The 14,927-nt window shown below is 35.7% G+C and overlaps 1 protein-coding gene across 2 annotated transcripts in view; it reads right to left on the bottom strand.

Moving 5' to 3' along the window:
- The window catches only part of unc13bb (unc-13 homolog Bb (C. elegans)), a 101,075-nt gene that overhangs the window by 10,980 nt on the left and 75,168 nt on the right, over positions 1 to 14,927 (bottom strand). Inside the window, exons 20-38 of one of the 2 annotated variants that reach the window (XM_084104137.1) lie at positions 13,951 to 14,101; positions 10,863 to 10,931; positions 10,680 to 10,769; positions 10,430 to 10,570; positions 9,394 to 9,524; positions 9,212 to 9,297; positions 8,945 to 9,071; positions 8,336 to 8,432; positions 7,798 to 7,941; positions 7,212 to 7,289; positions 6,503 to 6,580; positions 6,153 to 6,173; positions 5,970 to 6,008; positions 5,848 to 5,877; positions 4,032 to 4,070; positions 2,771 to 2,791; positions 2,602 to 2,628; positions 1,382 to 1,402; positions 1,000 to 1,088 (exon numbers count right to left, since the gene is read on the bottom strand). In XM_084104137.1, coding sequence (XP_083960263.1) covers positions 1,000 to 1,088; positions 1,382 to 1,402; positions 2,602 to 2,628; positions 2,771 to 2,791; positions 4,032 to 4,070; positions 5,848 to 5,877; positions 5,970 to 6,008; positions 6,153 to 6,173; positions 6,503 to 6,580; positions 7,212 to 7,289; positions 7,798 to 7,941; positions 8,336 to 8,432; positions 8,945 to 9,071; positions 9,212 to 9,297; positions 9,394 to 9,524; positions 10,430 to 10,570; positions 10,680 to 10,769; positions 10,863 to 10,931; positions 13,951 to 14,101 — 1,479 coding nt within the window. The remainder of the gene's footprint in view (positions 1 to 999; positions 1,089 to 1,381; positions 1,403 to 2,601; positions 2,629 to 2,770; positions 2,792 to 4,031; positions 4,071 to 5,847; positions 5,878 to 5,969; positions 6,009 to 6,152; positions 6,174 to 6,502; positions 6,581 to 7,211; positions 7,290 to 7,797; positions 7,942 to 8,335; positions 8,433 to 8,944; positions 9,072 to 9,211; positions 9,298 to 9,393; positions 9,525 to 10,429; positions 10,571 to 10,679; positions 10,770 to 10,862; positions 10,932 to 13,950; positions 14,102 to 14,927) is intronic. The other variant, XM_084104138.1, reaches the window with a different exon arrangement.

The raw sequence follows: 14,927 nt of genomic DNA, 5'->3' as shown, positions 1-14,927 counted from the left end.
GAGAATGAACCTCATTGGTTCTTGCTGAAGCTCAAACGTGATGCGTAACACGAGAATGAACCTCATTGGTTCTTGCTGATGCTCAAACGTGCTGCGTAACACGAGAATGAAACTCATTGGTTCTTGCTGAAGCTCAAACGTGCTGCGTAACGTGAATTAACCTCATTGGTTCTTGCTGAAGCTCAAACGTGATGCGTAACGCGAATTAACCTCATTGGTTCTTGCTGATGCTCAAACGTGATGCGTAACGTGAATTAACCTCATTGGTTCTTGCTGAAGCTCAAACGTGATGCGTAACACGAGAATTAACCTCATTGGTTCTTGCTGAAGCTCAAACGTGATGCGTAACGTGAATTAACCTCATTGGTTCTTGCTGAAGCTCAAACGTGATGCGTAACACGAGAATGAACCTCATTGGTTCTTGCTGAAGCTCAAACGTGATGAGTAACACGAGAATTAACCTCATTGGTTCTTGCTGAAGCTCAAACGTGATGCGTAACACGAGAATGAACCTCATTGGTTCTTGCTGAAGCTCAAACGTGATGCGTAACACGAGAATGAACCTCATTGGTTCTTGCTGAAGCTCAAACGTGATGCGTAACACGAGAATGAACCTCATTGGTTCTGATTCTGAATGTTTATATGTGAATAAAAGCCTAAATTCAAGCTGTTCATCATATAAAGCGATTGAGTCTCTTCAGACAATTTGGACTAAACCGCTCCATTCATATGGATTAGTTTTATGATCTCTTTAGGAACTTTTTGAGGCATCAAAGTGGTAGTTGCGTAGCTGTCAATGGAGGGACAGTAATCACTCAGATTTCATCAAAAATATCTTCATTTGTGTTACGAAGATGAACGAAAATCTTACAGGTTTGGAACAACATGAGGGTGAGCAATTAATGACAGAATTTTCATTTTTTGGGTGAACATTTTTGGGTTGCACTATGTCTTTTTTCATGTGATTCACCCATGTGTATATGATATATAAACACTGACGTGTTTCCAAATGTGCTGCTCAGCTCGTCCAGGACATTGTTCAGCTTGACCTGTAGATCATTCAGGATGTCACTGGCCTCGGTGTCCAGCTGCAGACACACACACACAGCTCAGATTAGTTCTGTGACTCTCCAGCGTCACATCACTTCACCCGGTGCACAAACACCATTCTCATAACCCCAATGCTTCACTGATGGTATGGCAGTTCAGAGGGGGTGAAAAATAACATGGTTTACGGTGATGGGGCAAGAATAGCCTGTGAAAATTCACACAGTCCCAGTGAGAGGAGAGGGGAAATGAAGAAAGACAGAACTGGAGTCCTCCATTGTATATATGAGCTCTCAAACACACACACAAACACAGCACAGGCTGCGTAACCCACCTGTTTACTGCTGTACACCACCTTCAGAAAGAGCAAAGTAAAGGAACACATTTAACTCTCATTCATTTTGAACAATTATGTCATAACCCCATAAATTAACTAGACTAATCAGCTGAATTGAAAAGGATGGAGGGCTGATGGGTTAAATCTTTCTGGTGAACTAGATACTATTACTATTACTAATAGAATACTATTAGTATGTAATGACTATAGCATGTAGTATGTACTGCAGATGCAATACAGTGCTTCAGGGGACAACATATTTTTGTAGGCCAAAACCAAGAAATGTGTGAGTTCGCAGTTCAGCACTTCTGGTTCCATTGTCCTGAAGTCAATGGGTATTTTTGAACAGGTTTTTGGTTAAATGCCTGAAATAAAGTCTGTGGTGAACAAGCTCAAGGTGTTTTTTTTTGTTTTTTTATACATTTTATTCTATGACATAAAATACATCAGTAATGATCAGTGATATGTTATTATTAGGTTTTACTTTACTTGTAAAAGGCGGTTGCCAACAAGTGTCTAAATGGGACTACAGAGGTTGTCGGGAACATTACACATCATCATGCCGAATTCCGCTTTTACACACACATTGTGTTTATAATTGCACCCTTACAAACTATTTTAACACATACTTTCAGGGTTAGTTGTCGGGAGCTTAGTGATGGTTATGTTGAAGTCATGAGACCGTAGTTTAATTCGTTAATTGCCTAGGTTTAGTTTTTACTTCTGGCGAATGTATTTAGGCATCTAAATTCATAAAAGGTTTGTTTAATTGTGAAGATAGTCATGGTGAACAAAATGTATAAGAATCATAAACTTTTGTTTTGCCACAGAGCTTATTACCTGCAATAATCCAAAAGCCAATGGAAAAATCCTATGGGTTTTTGTCGAGGGAACCAGGGTGATGCGAACTTCTGGGATTGGCCTAAAAATACGTCATCACTGCAGCGCTCTATACCGCTGAACTCATGTTCGCCCAATCATGGGCAATCAAAGTCAGGGGAATTTGCATACGATAGTCCTATTGGCCCAAAATGCTGTTGCTCTAGCACAATCAACCAATCCCGAAATGTTCAACACTTGGTCATGCTAATGCACTAACTCTCATTCTTTCAACAAAATTAAAGGTTATTTTGCTTGATTTCTGGACCAATAGGAAGGCTGAGACAAAATCTGGATCTATTAAAAGGATTGCTTAAATGAGCAAGTCTGTGCCTCACCTTCTGCTTCCTGTCAGCTTTCTCAGGCTTTTCATAGATATAAAGAAATGTTGTAGAATTAAGTACCAAGTGCAAATCAGGATTCATTTTTGAATGTGTAATATACAAAATATAAAAACCAGGGACAAAATCACATTCTAAGAAGTGACTCAAGGGACTCAATACACACCTTGTCCTCTGAGATCTCCATCTATGGGCAAGGTTAAGAAAAAAAAAATTGTCTTTAATTGTCCACCTCTTATATAGAGATACAGTAAAACAATTACTGTGCCGTTTAGGGAGCAACACTAGGGTGATGGTTAAAAGAATGAATATAATATATGATATTCCATTAGGCTCAATATGAAAACAGAGTAAATAGGGGGAAAAATAAGAGACTCAAATTTTAGTTTTTTCAACAAATTATTTAGTCCACCTCAGGTTTTTATATGAGGTGTGCAATTTTTGAACAGTTATGAAATTAATACATTTTTAACATTAAATACATAAAGAAGTGGTATAATACGTGTATTATACAAAATATATAAATTGAAATGATAAACTACTGTTAAAAATATTTTTTTTATATTTTTGAAAGAAGTCTCTTATGCAAGTATGCATTTATTTGATCAAAAATACAGTAAAAAAAAAAGTGAATTTTTTTTAAATAACTTTTCTATTTTAATATATGTTCAAATGTAATTTATTCCTGTGATGAATTATCAGAATTTAAAGAATTTTCAGCATCATTACTCCAGTCTTCATTGTCCCATGATCCTTCAGAAATCATTCTAATGTGATGATTTGACGCTCAAGAAACATTTCTTATTATCAATGATGAAAACAGTTGTGCGGCTTAATATTTTTGTGGAAACCATAATCATTTTTTTAAAAGGATTCTTTTGAATAGAAAGTTCACAAAAACAGCATTTATTTGAAATAGAAATGTTTTTGTAATGTTATAAAATGTCTTTAATTGTAATTTTGATCAATTTAATGCATCCTTGCTGAATACAAGTATTAATTGGTTTCGAAAAAGATATTCGTACTGACCCCAAACTTTTGAACAGCAGTGTACATTACATAAAAGCTGTTATATAAAGCCTGCTATTATTTATTCTTTTTTTTCATTTGAAATTTAGTCTGTAAAATCAGATTGAGGGTTTGAGTTGATCTTTGGTGGAGGGTATGAAGAGAATGTAATAAATTCCCCTACAGGACACAGCCACAAATGAAGGTCACAGTGAGCCACTGTTAAAGGCTTCACGGGGGGAGGGGAGGGGCTGAGGCTCGGATGGGAGTTCACACACAGTTCAGACACGGCAGACTGCCGGCACTGGAACAGCAGCGTGTCTGTGGGCTGGAACGGGGCGTTTGGGAGATTGCTGGATTAAATGGACAATAACGGATGAAACAACCATGAATCCAGCACGCATGATCCAATAACAAACCTCCTGTAACTCGTCCTCCTCATCCTCACTCTCTTCCAGCTGGGGACAGAAGCCAGATCATACAGTCAGAACTGAAGTACTGAAGCTAATGTGTGACGCCCATACAAATACGAACTTCTTGTAATGTACCACCTTCCTAAGCAAAGAGCTGTGGAGAAATCTGGCCAGCAGATGTCACTGCAGAGGAAACCTGAGATGCATTTGATTTCTGAGATACACTTTTTCTGGAAAAAAAAAGTATGGGTCTGAGATGGAAATGGGTCAAGCTTCCTTCAGAACCACCTTATAAGCTCTGATATCACATGAGAGAGAAAGAAAGAAAGAAAGAAAGAAAGAGAGAAAGAAAGAAAGAAAGAAAGAAAGAAAGAAAGAAAGAAAGAAAGAAAGAAAGAAAGAAAGAAAGAAAGGGCCGCTGTTTTTCTATTGCGAAGTAAATAATATATATCTAGAGCAGAATTATTAAGCAATAAAGAACTGCCAAGAACACAAACATCTTACCATAATAAATAAATAAATAAATAAATATATATTTTTTACTTGTTTTTCAGTTACACATTATAAAAACCTAATAAATATACTTCAGAAGTAAAATTGCATAATATATTAAAACATGTTTCAGAAAATCTATGAGAAAATTAAATAGGAGTTTTAATTTTTTTTACCTCACTGGCAAAAAATTTTTTTTTTTTTTTTTGCACAATTCTGACAAAACCTAGTGATATTTATATTTAAAAACAATTTGACAATACAAATCAACTTTATATACTTTAATAAATCTTATATTATTAATTAACTTCAAGACATATTCTCTGAAAAAAAAAACAAAAAAAAAATTATGCCATTTCTCTTATGGAATTTTACTTTATTTTATTTTACTTTTTTAGTAAAACTTTTTTACCTTACCCTAACCCTAAGGATGTATAGATTTTAACTGAAAAACAAATGCATATACAGAATTATTCACAGTTTTTGAAAACAACAAATGATAGACACTAAATTGTCCTTTTAAAATAAAAATAATAATAATAATAATAATTTACGAAGAAAAGGGGAGCCATCAAACAAATTTACACTTAGTCAATGACAACAATCTGAAACTGACTGGGATTTCTAAATGCTGCCGTTCAACGAATCTAACAAACCTATAAAAAGCAAAAAGAAAATAAACAGATCAGCAATGTGGAGAGCTGGATGTCACTGTCTCATGCACAGAAACACAAGCAAGACTTCACTAATCCTTAACTAATCAGCCTGAGACAGGCTCCAACTAATGCCACAACACACACACATGGGTTTCCATGATTTATGGGGACTCTCCATAGACATAATGACTACATTCTGCCCCCTAACACCAAACCAATCCACCACAGAAAACATTCTGCATTTTTACATTTTCGAAAAACAACATTCAACATATGATTTATAAGCGGTTTTACTCATGGGGACCAAAACAAAACAAAACACACAAGGTAGAAAATTACTGGTATTACTATCTTTTTGTGGACATTTGGTTCCCATAAAATAGGATTTACTAGGACTACATACACACACACACACGCGCTAACCTCAATCTCTCATCCACCCCAAATGAATACAACCAAACGAATTCTAAGCCATCTGATCCAACAGGATTCAAGACATCAGGGTTCTAATCAAGCACACATTCCATAATCAACACAAGCAACTACTCTACATTCAAAACTACTCTTTTCTAATATTAATTCTATGTAAATGGTTACACTAGAATCGAGTATGGCCAGGACTGAAATTATTTATTAATGTCTGGCACAATAGGTACTAGCCTACTTGTACCCACCTTGCCATCTTCCACATTGTCCTCAATAACCTGATTAATGACAGACGAAAAAAAGTGAAATGCCTTTAGGAACACACATACAGATGTGTGTATTTTGGGACACAACATTTCTGTGTACCCACCTCCTCCTCCTCATCCCCAGGGTCCACTATTGAATCCAACTTTATTAAAAAAAAAATATGTTAAATCACATGCTAGTCTGCTGTCATGTTGACTATGAGAAAATTCAAACCGTCAGATTGACACTCATTCACAACAGCTAAAACTAACACTACTCTACTAATTCTAGAGCGCTCTAGTCATACCCTGGCTTCCTCTGAGGCAATCTGATGAGGAAAGACACAAATGCTGCTTTAACATCAGCCAAAACCGTAATGAATGCAATACGAGCTAAGTATAATGATACTATCAAAGAAAAAAATTAACAGCTGTGAAACACTTTGATGTTTAAATCATTCCTAAAGGAACCTGCAAGTGAAACGTTAATTTTATAAAATGACAAGACGACAACGCTGCATCAAGCCCATCCGGATACACATGGGAAAGATTTCTCTTAATATGCAGAGAGGGAATACAGGCCCCTGATGTCCTCTGATGTCCCAGACAAATGACTCCTGTGCTTAGGAAAGGTCACCTTTCTCTGCTGCTCTCCTACCTGTTTGGCACCCATAGATTCAAACATCTTCTCAAGCTGGACACGCAACTGCTGGACATTATTCATCAGGACGCATGGCTGAGGACAAACAGAGAGACACAGAGAGATTTATTAGAAGAAGAAAAAGGCATATCAATTTTGCCTGTACTCAAAATATGCTTGAAATGCAAGCAAACAGAGGCAGGCTAAATATTTTAATATCAACATGGATGTAAATAACTATTTTATTTAACCTAAAACTAATATGATATTATACTTTATATATTTTATTCCATATATTTATATTCTATTAGTTACATTCTATTAGTAAATTTAATACTTGTGCATATTTTAGATTTCGCATTTATAAGATATATTAATAAATAATATAAAATGTTTTATTTAACCTAAAATATGCATAGGTATTAAAATTACTGATATAATGTAATATTATATATTTGATTCCATATATTTATATTATATTAGTTACATTTAAGTATAAGTTGTATGTATTTATTATATTTATTTTCATTTTTATTATATAATAAGATACATACATTTATTTAAATAAATATTTATAAATAAATAGATATTTCTTAAAAAAATAAATCAAAAATAATCCAAATGATGAATACTTTACAAATGAAAGAGCGGAGAGAGAGAGAGATGTATTAGAAAAGACAGCAAACTAACAGAAATGTCAATGTCAACTACCAAGAGAACAACTTACAATCTTCTCCTTATCACAATAGGACGGGAAGCTCTTCTTCAAAATGGCACTGTACTGCAGGAGGACTTTGTCAATGGTCTGTGAAGACAAAGGAATAAGAACCGAGCTTAACGTTTTTCAAAAGTCAAAATGTCTTGGTAATAGCATTACCAACCAAACAAATGAAAAAGCATTTCAGGAAATCTAGTAGAAGCTCTCTGGGGCCATCTCAGCACGCGGTGCTCTGTGCCTGCTCCCATAAAACTGCTGGACATCAGCCCAATAAACTCTCCACATGTCCCATAAACATTCTTGAGGGGACTATACATTTCTATCAGAGACTTGGTCTGGGGACTGACTGAAGCTTAATGGAAAGGCCTGCATTAAGCAGTTTCATTTGATTACAACAGCATCTCATTCTTTCAGACAAATGTTTTTGCTCCATTGATATTCTTCATCTGCTCCGCACCAAGATGCCCTTTGGCTAAAAATGGGCCATTCTCTCAGAAATCGCAGATAATTCTAGAAACGAGATAATGCTCTGACAGTCGACATTTGTTCTGACATGAATCTATTTGTAATCAGATTAGGAGGGACGCTGGTCCACCTTGGCGAAACGCCGGCTGTAGAGGGCCATGACTTTGGGGTCGGGACACTCCAGTTTCTTGATGATCTCAAAGCTCTGGTTGAGCTGGGTGAAGACGTCCACCACCGAACAGGAGAAGAGAGCATGCTCTGACGTCTGCTGGAACTGTAGAGGAGATAGAAGCACATCATTTAAATGCCATTTCCATTCAGTTTTGTGTCTAAATTTAACACTCAGCAATTGCTAAATGTCAGGGCAAATAACGATTACTGGACAATTTGAATGATGTATCCCCCATTATACAGACACAAGGGTGAGCTGATCCAAGCAGGAAGAAACTCATTTTTGTAGAATCTAAAATTACTAAAATTACTAAGATCTAAAATTACTCTGAAAAAAACTTGCATGTGGCAAAACTTCTGAACTCTTCAACAGTTTTGAAAGGCAAAACGACCGGATTGTGGGCTCAAGAGCACCATAAAGCCCAAGGAACACTTCTGTGATAATTTGTGAAAGATAACAGGCTATTAGAGGGAAATTGCACTGAAAAACATCTTACTCCATCTTTTTTATCTCTCTCCAGGGCTCCATGCATGAACTCCATGGACACATCCTCGTTCTCATCCAGCCACTGCAGCACAAACTGCTGGAACCACCTGGAAAACAAAAGACATATAGCCAGATTTACTAACAGCTTGCGCCAGCACAAACCGTTAAAAAACTACTGTCAGGATTAACTAAACATGCAGTGAAAAATTAGCTCTGAAAAGGCGCAGACAGTTATTTTTGCGGCTGATCTTATTGCATATGCATTTGTAGGAGTTTCCCTTTCAGATGCAAAATTTATGGGAGGAGAGTATTTAAATGAATCACGCAAGGTGATTTACTAAGGTTTGAGCTCGTCAATTTACTGGTGTTTGCGCCGATATTTAACGGCCAAAAAAAGCACTTCTTAAACCAGATGCTAATTTGCGCTGCTCTTGTTTAATTTGCGTGTCGTCAGATCATCACACGCAGAACTTTAAGACTCCCATCTGCGCTTTTGTGGAATTGCACTTTCACGCTAATCTGCTCGATTTAGTAAATCTGGCCCCTGATGTTAACAAATATTGAAAAACATTTTTGCGTGTTTTGGTTTGGTAGTTGAGATGATTAAGAGCTCACTCACGTGGGGTATTCGGGTACAACTCCCTTGAAGGCTGGTAAATCCTTCACATATTCGTTATACAGCCATTTGACCTTGAAGTGCAGGTTCATGTAGTCTGCGCTCTTACATAGTCGGTGTTTCTCATGTTCTATGGAGCAAGAATTATTGAATATGAACAACATTTGGTGGCTAAACAAAAAGAAAGGATGACACACAAGATTTTAGTTTGACGTTTAAAGAAGTTGGTATCTCTGATATGCCAAATCATTGGCCAGAACTGTAACTGACCTTCCATGGCGTATTTCATATCCTGAGAGAACTGGTTCCACATGACCTCTGCACTCAACTTCCCAACGTTCAGTTCCTGAGGAAACCTGTGGAGAAACAGGAACAGATACTGTAGTCACATGATGGCAGGACAATAGAGTTAGATGAGGTGTGTATATATTCAGGTTTGTGTGCACACTCACTGGTTTAGGACAGGGGTGTAAGAGTTACGGTCCTCCTCAGTGATGGACACAATGAGGGTGATGAGTTTGGGCCAGAAGTCTAAGTTCTTGATGCTTGGGCCCTGATCTTCTGCAGTGCACTCGTCCTTATGCTGAAAAAAAAAACATGCATGAATCATTTGCATGGTAAAAGATAATTATTTAATTAATTATTATAATTGTTAATAATGTTAATAACAACAATAATTATTATATAAATTAAAATTATCATGTAATTTTGCGAACACAAGAAAAGTACACCCAATCCTTTTGTCGAAACACGGAGATTAAAACAAAATTTAATTAGTATTTTAAATTATTAAAAATGTTAAATACATTTAAAAAGTAGAAAATAAAAAGTTAATTTAAATTTCGAATTGCATTACATTAATGTTAACTTTTTAATGTTAAAAACAGTGTTGTTATTTTTCACTAAAACAATGTTTTCACTTTTAAATAAAGCTGAAAAAAAAACACATACGCACATATATACAAAATATATATTATATACTTAAAAACTTTGGAAACTAACTGAAATTGTAATGCTAACACTACAAAAACTAAAATAAATTCAATAAAAATTAAAAGCTAAATAGAAATACTAACAAAAAAAATAATTATAATTGTATATATATATATATATATATATATATATATATATATATATATATGACAAGAAACAAAAGAACAACAAAATATGCTGAGCTGATTCAACAAATTAATAAATACTATATTAGTATTTAAAAAATACTAAAATACTTTCTTCCATTCCATTTTTGTTTGCAGTGACTACAAGTAGTTTGTTGTTGATTTGCCCTGAAAAGTGTATAAAGTGTATACGTTGTGGTCGTTTTAAAATGGTTAAAACAGATCTAAAGCAATGGTGTGAGTCTGGGCGATCTGTTAACTTATTTTTCAACCCTGTTTGGTGACGCTAGTGGCAGAGAAATAGCACACTTCAGCTTTATATCTTGAGAGTATGCATAAATGGTAGGTGGTAGAGGAGTGACTGTCTAACCGTGTCTCCGATTTGAGGATATTGGCGACTGTACAGCTCTTGACAGTTGTTGAAGATGTAGTCATATGTGGAGTTGAGGCAGGCTTTGACACAGTCTCGCACAACCTGACTGGCTCTCGGGGGACTTTGCAGTTCCTGGACCTGTCCAGAGTAAGATGGTAGAGTATATAACTGACAAAATAAGCACTGATGGAAAATAGGCTTGAGAATCAAAACCTGGTTCTAATATTTTTTGCTTGTCATTCTTCACCTTCATTCTGAAGAAGGTGATGCTGGTCAGGAGGTCCACTGTGGATTTGAGGTCCTGCAAACGTTCCTTACTGCTCGCAGGGAAATTGTTCTGAGAAAGAGAAGAGACAAACACTGAGAATCACCCTCTTATGTGCTAAAAATAGGTTATAAATGAACAAGCCAGTAAGTCACCAAAACTCACGCGATACATTGAGAGGTCAATGCGCAGGGAATTGTGCAGCTGATCCAAGAGCTTGACAAACCTCTCTTTCTGTTAGAAGAGAAATATGAAGCAAGATTTTCAGCCATCCAGGACATTGTCAGGAAAGTAAGATGCATCCATATGAAAATTTTGGCCGCTACTAATAATTCTTTATATATTAAAGCCAATAAATATTTTTTATTTCAAAAATAAAAATCATGTCACCATTAAAAGCCAAGTCCCAAGCACTTCAACATAAATAAAACACATTAACATGGTAAAGCGTGTAAAATTAATTTGAAAAGAACTCCTGACATTCAAACTAGGCTCCCGTACTGTAACTGTATTTTACACGCTTTACCATGTTAATTCTTAACCAAATGCATCCTATATGAGATAAATTATATAGATATATTATATAGATATATATATACTTTTTAGGATACTTTGATGAATAAAAAGTAAAAAAATAAAAAATAAAAATAAAAACAAAGCAGCACATTTTTTAAAAATAGAAATCTTTTGTAAAAACAATATACACTACTGGTCAGTAATTTGGGGTCAGTAATTTTGTTCCTTTCTTTTTTGAAATAAATCACTACTTTTATTCAGCAAGGATGTGTTAAATTGATACAAAGTGATAGTAACTAACTACTTTTATTTTGAATAAATGCAGTTCTTTTTAACCTTTTATTCATCAAATATATTAGGCAGCAGAACTGTTTCCAACACTCATAATAAATCAGAATATTAGAATGATTTCTAAAGGATCATGTGATAGACTGGATGTCACATGTGACACTGAAGACTGGAGTAATGATGCTGAAAATTCAGCTTTGCATCACAGGAATAAATTATTTTTTAAAGTATATTCAAATAGAAAACTATTATTTTAAGTTGTAATAATATTTCACAATATTACTGTTTTTTTCTGTATTTTTGATCAATAATAGCCTTGATAAGCATTAGAAACTTAAAAAAACTAAAAATATATAAAAAAACGTAATGTTTCCAAACTTTTGACCTGTACTGTATATTAAAACTTACAATTGCACAAAACAAAAGGCTGCGAATGCACAAGCAAACTTAGTCATGAAGAAAGAATTCACAACATTCCTTTACAGTGGCATTTTCATTATAATTTTATGTAGCCTATATGACAGACTTGTGCTGCACGTTGCACTGAACTGTCTTTTCCTTTTCAAATTGATTTCAATCATATTTCAAGCAATTCAAAACCATCATGGTGAACAACGAACAACATTTCACCTAATTTGTTATCGGGCCGATAACTAAAACATTAAAATAAACATAACAGCCGATACTGATATGGTGGCCGATATATCATGCATCCATACAGGAAATATTGAATTGAGGCATTTTGACATATATAACGCAGTCTTATGGACAACTATTATGATACTTTACTGCACTTTTGTGTCCTTTTAGGAGATTTATAATATGAATCAACATCCACTTTGTTGTCATACAGATGGAAAGGATGAGCTTGAGTAAATGATGACGGAGTCAACTAACCCTCTAAGTGCTAATGACAATATGGCATTAACAAGCTTATTTTTCATCAGCAACTTAAGAATAACATTAAACAACTGACATTGTTGTCTTGACACTATAATTCAGCATAGGCTCATAGGGAAAAACTTGCCTCTACCTACATTTCTGCAAAACATACCTATATACAGTAGTACATACAATTAAATGCAGTTTCCAGCTGACATGAACACTAGAGGCAGTAAAACACAAACAACTTTTATTTCTTTTCACAGAAGGGCAGATTATCGATTACTGTTATGACCTCAAGACACTTGAGTGCACCATTTGTAAGCTAATACATTTTGATGTTTGCATCACATAAACAGCTGCATATGTTTGGCTTTTTTGATGTAGTTAACTTGCTATGCATCTCACCTGATACATCATTACACTTGAGATGCTCAGGCACGACTCCCGTGAAATACGAGTCATGAGAAAAGAGCTCAAAGACTTGAAGCAACCTAAAATGGCATGGTTGCTTCAGCAAATGTGTTTTTATCTCACGTTTGCTTCTATTTGCACTATTGGGTATGTTTAGGGTTTTGTGTAAGAGGTATGTTGTTTACAAACGCGATAGAGTATACTGTATATTGCTATAATTACAACTTGCAATTAGCTGAAGTGTTCAATCCATAACGGTGATTCTGAATTGTGTGTCCCATGGTACTTTACTTAACTGGTCTGTCAATACAAGATAAAGAAAGACTGCCACAATAGACACTTCCATTTTCAAAATGGTCTTTCAATTTCGTCTTTCAAATTTCCAGGTTGATGACCTGAATGTTAAATGGTTTAGTGCTGACACATTAACCTTTATCAGATTTCAACTCTATCAACAAAAAGCAGTAAAACAAGCAAACGCCAAATAGAAATGGCGATTTTTTTGTTGTTGCTGCTTCTGTTCCATAACTGTCTACTTCCTCCATCATTTAGAAGTATTATTTCACATTAACACAGATTGGTCAAAAGTTGAACAGTTACCATCAAGCTTTACTTCTCGCCTATCCTCTGTGGACACTTTGATAGAGCATAAATGACCAGTTTTTGATTATTCAAAGGATGTTCCCTATTCACACAGAGTCAAGATGCCAGTGTTTCTAGTTTGGTGACAGTTAACATAAACATGCACTGTAAAAAAAATGAGTTGCAAGTTGCAAATAAAACAAAGCTTATTGCAGTATGTACAAGAAAATACTATTTAAGTATTTCTATTTTAAAATTGTTATGTTTAATTCAATGTGTTATTTGCTGTTTATTTGTCTTTTTTTTGGTGAAATTCACTAGCAATGTCAAAGTGAAAAAGTAAATCCTACACCAAATTCCTTTCAGTGTACTTAATCTTTGCAAAAAGCTACCAGAATTAATTACTTTGCATCTGAGGAATTTAAATAAATGCATAAATACCAACCCTAGAGATGCTTTTGTCAAATCTTGTCTGTGTTTTTGTGACAGACTTGGACTTGAACAGACCTTCAGAATGGACAATATGTGTCTGTTCTCTACAGCTCGCATATTGTTTGATAGTTGAACGTACCCCAAAGTTGGATGCGGAAAATCTGTCACTGGCGGAGACATTGGTGGATGCAGTGGTGTGGGCGTAGTAGGCGTTGATGTTGGCCAGCAGGGTGCTCATCACAGCAGGGACACCAGGACACATATACTTAGACGAGAGACATGCAAAGTGCCTGTACACACACAGACAGGAGAGATGCAGAGAGTAAGTGAGCTTTGTGCAAAGAATGACAATCACACTACTACAAAACCAATGCTTATAAGATTCCATGATGGTTAGGGTGCTAAACAGTCAGCTGGGTGAAATGAATTCATCAAGATGAAATGTTGAACTGAGACAACCACCACACTTTTGGCTCTCACTCAGTGGCAATGGCTCTCCAAAAAGGTCTGTTTGAGAGACCCCTAGTTAAATCACTGCTGATTGGCTGGGTAGAAGGATCTGCCATTGCTCCAACTGACCTTGTCCTGCCCATTCAGCGTGAAATATGGCCGTTTGCGTGCGCTTTATTTGAGGGATGTGCTCAGTTAATGAGCATCTCCTCACACTCCTGACGCCTGATCGACACTGACTCATACTCAAGCCATTAACAACCACAGACACGAACGGCACTCAGGAGTTCATTTCATTACTGCCCTTGCTAGCCAAGATCCAGCTACTGCCACAGAGATGACGACTATATTTATTTATCCTTCACTGATTGTCAAAGTTATTATACTTGAGGTGTAGTTCTCAAACGCTAAAAATTTCACACAAATACCATCTTAACTAGTCGTGAATCATTGCTTCTGTGCGATTATCAGGCAAACTGACTGGTAACGTGCGCAAGAGCTCACAACCTCATGACGAGGTTGAAGATCAAAACTTAGATCCAAAGGTTATAAAGGCATCGTAAAAAGAAAGAATCCATGAATTTTAGAGATACAATAGCTTTATATGATGAACAGATTGAATTTAGGCTTTATTCACATATAAACACATCACAACTACAAACACGG

This window comes from Abramis brama (genome assembly GCF_963993115.1).
Source record: "Abramis brama genome assembly, chromosome: 25".
Classification (NCBI taxonomy): Eukaryota; Metazoa; Chordata; class Actinopteri; order Cypriniformes; family Leuciscidae; genus Abramis; species Abramis brama.
This window is presented reverse-complemented; position numbering and strand designations above follow the sequence as displayed.